This window comes from Mytilus galloprovincialis, chromosome 9 (assembly GCF_965363235.1).
Source record: "Mytilus galloprovincialis chromosome 9, xbMytGall1.hap1.1, whole genome shotgun sequence".
NCBI lineage: Eukaryota > Metazoa > Mollusca > Bivalvia > Mytilida > Mytilidae > Mytilus > Mytilus galloprovincialis.
In genome coordinates, this window is record NC_134846.1 from 35,951,893 (window position 1) to 35,965,298 (window position 13,406).

At 31.2% G+C, this 13,406-nt stretch overlaps 2 protein-coding genes across 3 annotated transcripts in view; both read right to left on the reverse strand.

Annotated features, from left to right (window-relative positions):
• LOC143044912 (angiopoietin-related protein 1-like) overlaps positions 1 to 13,406 on the reverse strand; it is a 108,819-nt gene that overhangs the window by 66,852 nt on the left and 28,561 nt on the right. The gene's annotated exons all lie outside the window — the stretch shown is intronic.
• LOC143044911 (uncharacterized) overlaps positions 1 to 13,406 on the reverse strand; it is a 44,190-nt gene that overhangs the window by 12,885 nt on the left and 17,899 nt on the right. For both annotated transcript variants that reach the window (XM_076217144.1, XM_076217143.1), the window contains exons 10-17: positions 12,193 to 13,361; positions 11,460 to 11,535; positions 10,524 to 10,675; positions 7,608 to 7,661; positions 6,356 to 6,388; positions 5,020 to 5,067; positions 4,416 to 4,463; positions 3,761 to 3,793 (exon numbers count right to left, since the gene is read on the reverse strand). In XM_076217144.1, coding sequence (XP_076073259.1) covers positions 3,761 to 3,793; positions 4,416 to 4,463; positions 5,020 to 5,067; positions 6,356 to 6,388; positions 7,608 to 7,661; positions 10,524 to 10,675; positions 11,460 to 11,535; positions 12,193 to 13,361 — 1,613 coding nt within the window. The remainder of the gene's footprint in view (positions 1 to 3,760; positions 3,794 to 4,415; positions 4,464 to 5,019; positions 5,068 to 6,355; positions 6,389 to 7,607; positions 7,662 to 10,523; positions 10,676 to 11,459; positions 11,536 to 12,192; positions 13,362 to 13,406) is intronic.

Sequence of the window (13,406 nt, forward strand, 5' to 3'; positions counted from 1 at the left end):
ACATTTTACAGGATAGTGTGTGTAAAATTTAGTGTCTTGCCTACTTTTGCTGTAACTCCAAGGCTCAACAAAAATGAGGAAAACAATCAATAAAAATATTCCTCTTGATACTATCTTTTTATTGTAAGAAGCTTCTGTCCAAGTTTGGTAAAAAATTCAGGATAGTTTATGAATGGAATAAATGTTTTAAAAACTTTAACTGCAGACTGTATGTAATGTTAACTGGAAGAAAAACTAAGTCCATTTATAAGTAAAATACAGATTCACAGGTACCAAAAATTAACAAAATTTCCATTCTAGATACTAACTTTTGATCAAAAACAAGCTTCTGTCCAAGTTTGGTACAAATTTAAGATAGTATAAGAAAGTTATCTAATTTTTAAAAAAAATAACCAGAGTGAATGTGTTGTTTTCTGGCAGAAAACCGTCCATTTAAAAGTGTAATACGGAAAAAATGGATTTATTTTTTAACAAAATTCACTTTTGGATACTATCTTATGATCATAAACAAGCTTCTGTCCAAGTTTGGTACAAACCCAGGACAGTAAAAGAAAGTTATTAAAATTTTAAAAACTTGAACCACAGAGTGAATGTTATGTTTCCCCGCAGAAAAACTAGGTCCATTTATAAGTAAAAAACAGAAAAAATGGAATTTTATTTTTGCAAACTTTACTTCTGGATACTATCTTAGGACCATAAACAAGCTTCTGTCCAAATTTGGTAGAAATCCAGTATGGATTAAGAAAGATATTTTAATTTTAAAAACTTTAACCACAGAGTGAATTTAATGTTTCCCCGAAGAAAAACTAAGTCCATTTATAAGTAAAAAACAGAAAAATGGAATTTTATTTTTGCAAACTTTACTTCTGGATACTATCTTATGATCATAAACAAGCTTCTGTCCAAGTTTGGTAGAAATCCAGTATAGATTAAGAAAGATACTCAAATTGTAAAAACTTTAACCACAGAGTGAATGTTATGTTTCCCCGCAGAAAAACTAAGTCCATTTATAAGTAAAAAACAGAAAAAATGGAATTTTATTTTTACAAAATTTACTTCTGGATACTATCTTATGATCATAAACAAGCTTCTGTCCAAATTTGGTAGAAATCCAGAATATTTTAAGAAAGTTATTAAATTTTCAAAAACTTTAACCACAGAGTGAATATTTGTGGACGCCGCTGCCGCCGGAATGTAGGATCGCTTAGTCTCACTTTTTCGACTAAAGTCGAAGGCTCAACAAAAATTATTGGTAACAGGAACTGTTACAAATGATATTTTTAATAACACGTTTCAATCGTCATTATTTGCCAACGTAAAAAAATATTGACAGACAGATGAAAAATAAAAAGTTTTCTGCTTACAAATGTACCTGTTGATGTTGACAATCACCGTCCATGAATTTCATTGTGTGATGTATTTATGAATCGCCCAAAGTTGCAATTGTTTAATTATTGCACTGAATGACACCGAAAGTCAAAGTTGAACATAGCTAAAGTCAGATGGCTTACGACAAAATAGCTGACAGAACAGTTGTTTTGAAAAGATCCAATAAAAAAATTGACATATTTATAATCATCCAGTGATTAAAAAGTACCGTTATTGATTGGTTGACATGTGAAGAAATATACTGTAACCATGAATAGTCGTCATTTTAATAGGTTACAGGCAGTTGTTGACCTCAAATACGACCTCATAAATTACGGTAGCGCTATTCCGTCAAAGTTGCAATTCAACATAATTTTATCAAATAAATTGTAAAAAATTACTCATATTCTTTTTAAAGTTATTTTTTAATGTTCAATATGTCACACACAAATTCCCAAACACTCTGGGAATGTTTATTGGAATTGCAATAAGTTTATTCCAGCCCATTTAAATATTTGCCGGACACTGATGCACTTTTAAATGGAAGGTGTCAACTACTATTGTATTTATTTTTAATTTGTCTTTTACCAGAATATGCACATAGTTAACAGGGTTGGCAAAAACCTGGGTTTTATGAGTATTGCTCAACCCAGTGGGAAATACTGGGAATACCTGGGTTTTACTAGGTAATACTGAGCAATACTAGGCAATATAAAATATTCGCATCAATTTAAGAGAAAATCAGTGTTCAAACACAAATGCAATACATTTAAGGTGGTACCCAACACTTTCACTAAAACTAATTTGGCTCGTTTAATTTTCATAAAATTTTGTTAATGTAATTAATTTGACCCTTTAACAAAAATATAAAATTTCAAAAATTTTGAAACAACCGTTTTGTCAGAAAAATTACACTGGTTATAAAGCAGTTTCACAAACACCAATTTTGATCATCGAGAAGCTTAATATTCCTTTTACAATACAATGTAATCAAAACGTTTAGCTGACTTAACAGAGTTATCTTCCTGTAGTGTACGGTACCACCTCAAGACATACACTAAAAGTATTATCAACATACTTTGATTTGTCTAGATTGGTTGAACTTTTAAAATATTTTTAGCAAAAGAATTCATTTTTTTTTATCAAATATATATAACTAATACATTGTGTATTACAGCTGATTTCCTAATGCATGTAAAGCAAAACTTTGGTTGGCTTGCTTGCTTTGTTTGTATAATTGTTTATACAAGCTTTGTAAAAATGATTGACATCTTGAAACAATATATGTAGGCGTAGTTTAACCTGTATATATAATATTTGAATTTAATTGGGTGTTATCCTAATGATTGTACAATATAAAAACAAAGCAAGCAAGCTTACTAAAGTCTTGCTCTACATGCTTTAGGAAATTATCTGTAAGACCTAACCATGTTAGCAATTACATATAGGAAAGATTACTTTAAAATAATGTACATCACTAAATTGACTAATTAATAAGTAACTATTCAGATTAGAACACCTATTTGTTTATGTGACAATTATCAGCCTTTTCAATTCTACAAGTGTCCCCAAAAGGCAGTAGTCCTTTTGCGCCAATAACTGTTTTAAGGGTATCATTTGCGCCGAATTTTGTTTTTTAAATGTATCAATTACACCAATATTCGGAACTCATTTGCGCCAATTTACCTGTACACATATCTATCATAATTATATATGATTTAATATTTATTCTTATGTTTGGCCTAAAAAGTATCATATGTTCGGAGATATTTCAACATGAAGATGAGCATCTGGAGAGAAATGACTTAAAATGCATTAGACAGTCCATGTATAGAGAGAGAAGAAAACTTATTGATTTGCTGAATATTTAATACAAGATATGCCAAAAGAGAAGAAGCTTTTGCTGATTATGTTTTAGCCACATATGTTGATGACACAGTGCTGTTGTCCCACCATCAGCATCTGTATGGGCTGAAACTCTATCTATCAGTAATGGAAAAGAAGCATTCCACAGGAATTATTATGAACTGTTTTATGCATTTCATCCTTTAATGTTTGTCTTTTTGTACAATAAAGTGAAGTTGTTACAAGCTACTACATACATTAAATTGGGAAGTACCCATGCAGGGGCAGTAAGAAGATCGTATGTTTCAGAAAAGGAAACATTTGCCGAGTAAACTGCCGGTTTCAAGTTCGAAAAAGGAGGATGGAAGTCATTTTTCTTCTAATTGGCACACTCTTATGTTTTATTTTTTGGCGCAAATGATACAATGTAATTTTAAAGCAAACGTAGCATTGGAGAAAAAAGTTGTGGCACAAATGGATCTCTCCCCCCCAAAAAATATGTTCAGCTCGGCAAATAAAACAATTCTATCTTTATAATTATATTCACCTGCTATTGCTTGATTTTTCGTCAGACCAAATTCTATATGAAAAAAAAAATAGTAGACAAGATATGAAAACAATTATGATAATTTCTGGTCAATATATATACTTTATATATGTAAGTCTTAACAAGTGACAACTCTACAACAAACCCATCCATTGATTCACCAGTGAAGGTGATACACAGCTGTAAACTCATACTTTATTCATAACTACTCCTGATATCAGCACAACAATGTTAAATCTGCAAATTTGTTAAACAAAGGATGGATCTATCGTAGAGTTGTCCTTTAACACTTTCCTTCATAATGACGCCTTTTGATGCCTGTGTAGTGCCTCAGTTGAAACGTTTTACTTAAGAAAAATCTTTCTCCGACTTAATATAATTTGTATCTAATGTGAAAAGGATATTCATACGAAGATCTGACTGGAATTTCATTGATGAAATATTAGTTTTCACTATGCATTATTACTTTAAACCTGACAATTTTTTTTTTATTGAAAAAATCCTATGCCAATCAAGTATGGAAAAAAGAAATCAATGGAGGAAAGGATTTAGACAGCGATTTAGCATATCTGCAATCAATTTCATCTTCAGGCTAAAATGGATGGATCCACCCCTGTATTATAACCATGAAATAGTTTTTTATAGACATAGTTACCTTTAGTTTCTGGTAAAGTTTCGGCTGTTTTCTGTATAAGATTTGTTACTAGGAAAAAGAGTAAAAGAAAGTGTAAGCATGATGGTTGTATAAATCTTATCTTGCATCTTTGTATAAGATAGATTGTACGACTACATCATGTGATGTGATATTTGGTGGTGAAATCTGTTTCTCAAATGACAATATATATAGACAATTTCAATCCTTCTATTAGAATTATCTATAGAAAGATTTGTTCCTTCATTATGATGTTATCAGTCATGCATGGTCACCTTTTTTCATGACATCACAATAGAAAATTCAGAGGAATGCAAGAACATTTTATGTCATAATTGAATTTTGACATCTAATACATAGTCATATATCATTTTAAAGGATGTTCGATGTGTAATGGAAAATAATCAATTTTTCTACAATGTTTTTTTAAAGAGCATGAAAAGATCATCTGAAACCACAATTTGTATGTTTTTAAATGTGTGGGATCCGTTATTATAACCATACATTATATAAGGTTTGGCTGTAACCTGCTCTTTTGTCAGGTTGTTGTCTCTTTGATACTTCCCCATTTCCATTCTCAATTTTATTTTTTTATAGTTATATTTACCTTCAGTTTCTGGTACAACTTCTCTTCGTTTCTGTATAAGATTTTTTACTATGGAAAAAAGATGTAAGAGAAAAGATAAGACAACAAAATGATGATTTCTGGTCAATACAGAGCTTGAAATGTATGCATTGTATAGAGCTTTGTTTACTGTTTAACTCTGTATGTTGACCTCTAAATGTGTTTGCTTGCAATGTCAACATATATTTGTTCCCCTGGAAACTTTGTTATAAACAATGTCATAATATATGTTGCTGTTGGAACCAATATTCTATACCCTTTATTCTATAAGAAATAAATACTGTAATATTTGTTCAATGTGGAAAAAATTACAGAATATTTCTTATACTATGAACTTGTATTATGAAGGATCTATTAATTCTTCCACAATTGTTTCTGTGAAAAATAGGAACAGAACAGTATGGCCAAAAAAAAAATTGATTCCTACACAATGGTTTTTAGGAAGAACAGGTGTAAAACAGTATGGCACAAACATTATTAATACTTCCACAATTGTTTTTGTGATGAATAGAAATATAAAAGTGTGGGGAACAAAATATTAAATTCCTACACTAATAATTTTTGTTGTTGTGGAAAAACAGTAGTAGAACAGTATGGGAGAAACATAATTAATTCTTCAACAATGGTTTTTGTTAAAGTCACAAGAAACCTCACATAAAAAAAAATAATGCATATGTTTTTTATAACTCATTGGACTGTTTTCATTATAAAACTTATGTACATATACTTTTTTCTGAAGAAAATTCTTTAATTTATTCATAAAAAGTTAACTTTATTTTAATTGCCCCAAGCAATTCATCCGACATATTTTCTGTATGCAAAGTGACCTCAGTGTGACGCATCTCGTAAAAATCCGGTGATCACAATACGCATGGATGTCCTTAAAATAAACTATTATCTGAATTTACATATTAAACACGTGCTCTCTTTCCATGCTTTTTTTTGTTTATTTTTTGTCGATTGTTGACAAACAGGTGACCATCGTTAAACTTCAGCTTCAAAACACAAACTTTAATTACCTGCCATATTTTCACAACAACACTGACCGATTGAAAAAAAAATTGACGATTATACGAAATTTACACGAAAAAAATGTTAAATACGTGCACAGAAGATTAAGTCTGTTATGTTTGTATGCATTAGTTCAAGAATTGGAAGAACATTATTTTTCACCGTTCACTCGTTTCTTATGACTTTAAGAACAGGAACAGAAAAGTGCAGCATTTGTTTTTCCAGAAGAAAAGTATATTACAAAAAAAATCAAAATGTGTCAGCTCTGGTTATAGTAGAACAATAATATCTTTATAATTATATTGACCTGTTATTACTGGTCTTTTCTTCAGACTAGATTCTATGTGAAAAAAAAAGAAGAAAAGATATGACAACCAATACATCAATTTCTGGTCAATACATTAATTATATATATGTATGTCTAAACAAATGACAATTCTACTACAGATATATCTATTGGATCATCAGTGCAGGTGATACACAGCTGAAAACACATACTGTTCATCAGGATATTTAAGTTTAAATTCTCCCTTGCCCTGCTCGTCCGAATTTAAAGCATTTAATCTCTAATTCAATAGGCTATAAACAAGACAAACACAGATATAGGATTAGTTGCTCGCAGTAACATCTTATTTTCTCTTGCGATACAATATTTTATTTTACTGAATTGTACATATTTCTTCAATCGAAACATTATATAAACACATGACATATAACATTGTTCCTCTTTCTCATCGTTTCTTTCCCCCCGGCTAATGCCTCCAACGCCTGTACGTACAATAAACATAGCAGCAACTGCACATATACCTATGTGACCAACTTCAATCCTACGTAACTGCGAGCACCTTCGATACTAATACATTTAAATCCCAAACTTTATATAGTACCTTTAAACCCCACCCATAAAAACCGCCAAAACTTTCCTCGTGCCTCCTGCACCTAACATCAAACTTATAAATAGTACATACTGTTACAAAACCAGTATCCGAACTGGTTATACATGTACTAGTTCCCATCTGTAAATATTAACTACAAATAGCAAACGGGGAAAACCTTATTTCAAACGAAATAAAATACATATGTTTAATTTTCACTTTGTTTGCAGTACCTACAGAAACACTAAAAATTTTACTGGCATAAATTTCCCTGCCTATTCCTAGTTTTTTTTCTAATAGGTATTTGTTTCAGATATTAGAATGCCATGTTCTTATATATATTACATGTACTATGATAATCATCAAGTTGCATTATCTGAATTAATAAAACATGTCAATAATTTCTGAATTTACAGTATGTTATGAAATATATTGACCATATACTTTGTCATAAATCGATTGTCATCTTCTATGAACTGAGCAAAGTATAAATAATATCTTTCTGAAGTCTAGGATCAGATCAGAGTGACAGGTTTTATGCTGTAAATTTGTGAGCACTGACTTAAGAGCAAGGTATAAATGAGTTCATTCTGAAGTGCAGGATCACAGCAGTGTTACAGGTTTTATGTTTTAAATGTGTCAGCACTACTAACAGTATCTTCGCTTTTCTATGATTATATTTACCTTCAGTTACTGAATGTGTATCTTTTCTTTTTCTTTTCTTATGATTTAGCATATCTAATTAAAAAAGAAGATTATTATTTTATGTTAGTTTCTTCGCAATTTGTAATCTTACATATTGGGGTCAAGTAGGATATACGGTACTGTAGTTCCATCGGAAGAAAATAGGAGTAAATTGGTTTAAATTAGAAGTAAATAGGTTACATGTATATATATATATTTTGACATATTAACAGGTCGACAGGTCGACAGGTTGACAATGAAAAGGTTGACAAACGACAAGTTTATAAGTGTTAAGATCGACCGGATAACAGGTCGACAAGTTGACAGATCGACAAGTTGACAGGCCGACAGGTCAACAAGTTAACAGGTTGAAATATCGCATTTTTGCACCTGTCCCAAATCAGGTCAACGTCTTATTAACCTGTCGACCTGTCAACCTGTCGACTTGTCGACCTGTCAACCTGTTAACTATAATTTGTTTTTACATTTTTAACATTGTCAATCTGTCGACTTGTCAACCTGTCAACCAATTATTTGAACGATAACATTTTTAACATTGTCAACCTGTCGACTTGTCTACTTGTCAACCTGTCAACCTGTCGACTTGTCAACCTGTCAACCACTTATTTCAACCATAACATTTTTAAAATTGTCAACCTGTCGACTTGTCAACCTGTCAACCACTTATTTCAACGATAACATTTTCAAAGTTGTCAACCTGTCGACTTGTCAACCTGTCAACCACTCATTAATTTTACTAGAATGAAAAATTCAAACAGTTTTACCTTTATTACCCATGAATACATACGCGTAGGAATTTACGGCAAAAAAGCCGGAACTATAGTACCGTATATCCTACTTGAGCCACATATTGTATATACATTTATTAGGAAGTTATGATTTTTTTTTACTTCTTACTTTGTACTTTTTTAAAAGGGGGATGCCAATAGCATAAGACATTATAACAGCACATGTTTTACCTATTATACTTTTTTCTTGGTAACTGGATTTAAAAATATATCTTATCTAATTTTAAGCATAATATTTGCTAAAAACATAATACATTGTAAAATAAAATCAATCTTCTATCTTGATTTAGTGTTCTCCTGTCAGATGTGACTAGGGATCTTTAGCCAGATATCCCTATAGGCTTTAAAACTGTACTCAGGACCCTTTGAATAATAGTTAAGAAAGCCTAGTGGTTATGCAATTAAATCCAATTGATTCAAATTGCTAACAAATATGGCTGCTAGAAAAACAAAAGCACAAATTTTGACAATAGTATTCAAATCCACTAATAATAAACTCTTTAATCCTACAATATAAAAACAAACAAATGAACACACTCAGGTATTCTTTTTTTTGTTACAGCTTATTTCCAGATGCTTGTAGAGTAGAACTTTGGTAGGCTTGTTTGCTCTGTTTGTAAAAATGGTTTCTCAAGCTTTGGTATAAAGATTGACATCTTTGAACAATACATATTGTGACAGTTTAACCTGTATATATTATTTTATATTCAAATTTGTTTGGACCTTATCTCAATTACAACTATACAATATACAAACAAAGCAAGCAAGCTTACCAAAGTTTTGCTCTACATGCAGTAGTAAATTAGCTCTAAAAAGGCAAAGTTATAAAGTGCAAAAAGTTTCTACCACTCTTGAAACTGAAAAGTTTACTATTAGTACTCCTCATGAAGGTAAATCAGGAAAATTAACTTTTGTTATTTCTGCACAAAAACAATGCCAGAATCTTTGTGTGTAGATCTCTCAAGGGGGGGGGGGGGGTGATTAGGTGTTGATTAGATGATTACTTGGTAGTTTTCATTATTATTGATTATTTGGTCATCTAGGACTGTATTATTATTTGATTATCTTGTTTGAAAAAATAATTATTGATTGGCAAACATTTATGATTATGTGATTACTTTTTTTTTTTTTTTTATATCTTTATTCTCAATAAACCATATTACATAGGTATAGAGAAGACAAATGAATTATGTACAATATTTACAACAAGACAGAACAACCAAAATATTTGCTAATACAATATATGAAGTCCATTTCAGCCAGGAGCACACACACCTGTGTTAATAATCTTTATGAATTTACATAGTTTAATCAATTCTGATTTGTTTTTTTGAAGACAATATCTGATTGTATTTGACAATATTTGCATTTTTTAAATAATAATTTGACATACAATGTTTCCTGTTTTCTTCAAAGTATTTACATTCTAATATATAATGCATTTCATCACCAATATCATTTTTATTACATAGAAGACAAATTCTATTGTTTCTAACTATATTGTTCCATCTACCCTGTTCAATAGGGAGCTTGTGATTTGTGGTCCTAAATCTACACAAATCAATAGACAATTTGTTCCCAAGAATTTCAAAATAACCTTATTTTCCAAAAAAATCTTTAAAAAGTCTGTAATTTATTGCTTTTGGCGAGTTTTCAAGTAAAGAATGCCATACTTGTACATACTGATCTTTAAGTCTAAGTTTGACGAATGAAACTAACCACTTACAATTTATAAAAGATTGCGTTTCCCATACATTTGGGATACCACATTCGTTCAGAATAGCCTTTATTCTGTTTAACCATGAAAAATTCACATTGTCATTAATAGACATGTGATAACACAATTTATATAAAATATATATGATAGTTTTGTCTCTTTACCAGAGTTTAATTTCCCCCAAAATGAAATCAATCTAGTTTTTATGTCCAAGTCTATAGGATATCTCCCAAGCTCCCCATAAATCATATAAGAGGGTGTAGATGTTTTCAGACTTAATAACAATTTACAAAATTTTAGATGTACCCTTTCAATCATGTCATACTTTGACATCCCATGAGGTGCCTCTCAACAAAATACCTTCTGCAAGAATGTAAATAAAGATCATACCTGGTAATACTGAGACTTCTGCTAAGTTGCTTGTCTGAGTTGTGTTTTGTATAGTATGGTGATGATCCTTTTCATTAACTGAGTTTAAAGGCAATGATACAAAGTTATTGGGCGGACTTTGGATCTGCCCTCCAGCTATCTGATTTGGTTGTCTGTAATAAAGAGAGGTTTATTCTTCAACACTTAGGTTTAAATATTTCTTTTTGATTACTTCTATTTGCAGAGAAGAAATTTCTCCTCAGAGCTTGTTTTGCCAGAATGAAAATATTTGATATTGCAGATATAAATCAGACTCATATGAAGAATGCTACCAACATTCAGGAAGCTGTTTTGTAGTTTCTATGAAAGCTTTAAAGAGAAATTGGTTGTATGTATGGATAGAAATAAATCTGTATCACCCCTCCTCTTTTCTCTTTTTCCTACTGAGCCGTGATATTATAATTTTGATAACAATTTGTTATATTGTTTTAAACCAATAAGTGATCATAGATTTATTCTTACGAGGAACCCTGTGAGCATGCTTGGAGCATACTTGTAAGAATAAATCGTCGATCTCTTATTGCTTGCATGGCAATTGTTTTGTAAAATCATTAAAAACAGCAATTTGCCTTTCAATCAGCTGTTGTTATGAATAATAATTGTAAATTAATTTTCAAATCTGATTGCAGTACCTTTCTTTTACATCACTGTGCAAGTTACTTTTATTGTCTTTCCATATGTATGTGTTAACTGTCACACGCTGAAAAAAATTGGGTAGGTAGGTAAGAAATTTTTTTAATTTACATTGAGTCTATCGGAGCAACATTGTGACTTTAACAGTGCTAAATAAAAAATGGCAGAAAAAATCCCTTTAGGATAGGGGATAAAAAATAGGGTAGGTAGGGGTACAGTAAACACACATACTGTTTTGTTTGGCCTAATCATAATGATACGTACCTCAGGCAGAGTTTTAACTGCACTTTACCATCTCTCAGTTCCAATACTGGTTCTATCATCTGACTAAGGGCTGCACCTTAAAAAAAAGTTGTTAAAATCTTAAATTAAGCCACTACTTAAACTAAAATGAATAATTGCATGAGATAATTGTAATTGTAATTGCCATTTTGTTTAAACTTATTAAATTTTTTACCTTTGAAACAAATAAAAGATAGCTCCTAATTCAAAATAATTCACCATAGCAGAGTTATTATTGCTAAGAATAACTAGATATGACTCATTTACAGGAATACTACGATTGTTGTCGATGTTTCTTGTCTGTCATGACTGTCATTTTTATTTTTCGTAAATTGTTTTGTTATAAATAAGCCAGTTTTTTTTTTCTTAATTGAATTATTTTATATGTTTCATGATGATTCAGATTTAAAACAAAACACAAGAGAATCTGAATGGGAGGTCCTTGAATTCTGTATTCTTTACACATTTTGGACATCATTCTCTAATAAATAAATTTGGTGCTTTTACCGTCTTCTGATTGGTTAAATTATTACTTTTGTTTTCAATGTTGTCAATTTTTATGGAGACACGTCCACTCTGACATATGCCAACATGTGTGTACATTCTTATTTTAAAAAACATAATATAAAAAGTTCATTGAGCCTGTTTTCTGTTAAAATAACTCATAATTCTCTATTTGGTGAACCTCACATAAAAAAATCATATTATAAAAAACCTTGTAAAAGTTGCTGTGAATTGTTGATGTTTGTCTGCGACATTATTCCTTGCATCTGCAACGTATTCTGTTGTTGCACAAATTTGACTATACTAACTGGCTGATTGTTGATATTTTGGTAGTTAGCAGTACCAGCTGGTGTAACTAATCCGTTTGATATATGCCATAATTGAAATCCAACGTTATTTTCACCCCTTGTGCCATCTTTTTCCAACTGGACATTTTCATCTACAGGTACCGGTATACTCTCAGTTTTAACTGGTCCCACAGAAAAGTGGACATTTTCAGATGCATCTGTACTCTCAACTTTTACTTGTGCAAAACTGGAAGTGACAATGTTTTCCGCAACTGGATTCGCTCTACTAGTATTTAGATGTTGAGGCATAGATGAATTCAGAGAGTTATTATCTGACAAGGAAGTAAAATGCGTGTCTGGCAGTCCAAAGGACTGTACCTGTGAAAATGTATTCGATGCATTCAGGTGTGACGCAGTGGAATAAACCATTGACATTGGTGATGTATTCTGATTTACACCTTGTGGGTTATATGCATATAACATATGTGGTACTCCATTTAGCATTACTATAGAAGGTTCTATTGAAAGTCCCGGATCATGTGGAACAGTATTTGGAGCATTATTCAGGGTATATCTTGGGTCCTTACCCTGGGATGAATTTTGAGGAAGATGGTTTAAAACATCAACATTTCCAGGTGTGACAGAGGGTTTAAATTCTGTTGGAACTGAATTCTCAATATTGAAATGAGGTAGAAAATTTTGGTTTAAAACATCAGAATTTCCAGGTGTGACGGAGGGTTTAAATTCTGTTGGAACTGAATTCTCAATATTGAAATGAGGTAGAAAATTTTGGTTTAAAACATCAGAATTTCCAGGTGTGAAGGAGGGTTTAAATTCTGTAGGAACTGAATTCTCTGATTCAGAATGATGAAGCAAATGTTCAGATGTAAGTTCATCTCTTGGTGATAGTGCAGTCCTACCATCATTGTTAGCCAGCAATAATCTTGGCGCTGTAGGTTTGTTTGAAACACCTGGCCCTTTTTGAGACTGGATGCCAGGTTCTTGATGCATAACATTGACAACATTCGTAAATCTTTCAGCTGTATTCAGATTAGAGTCAATGGAAGTCAGTTTTTCTCTTGGTTCTGTTGACCTAAATATCGAATTGAAATTTTGTTAAAACATTATTACAGTATTT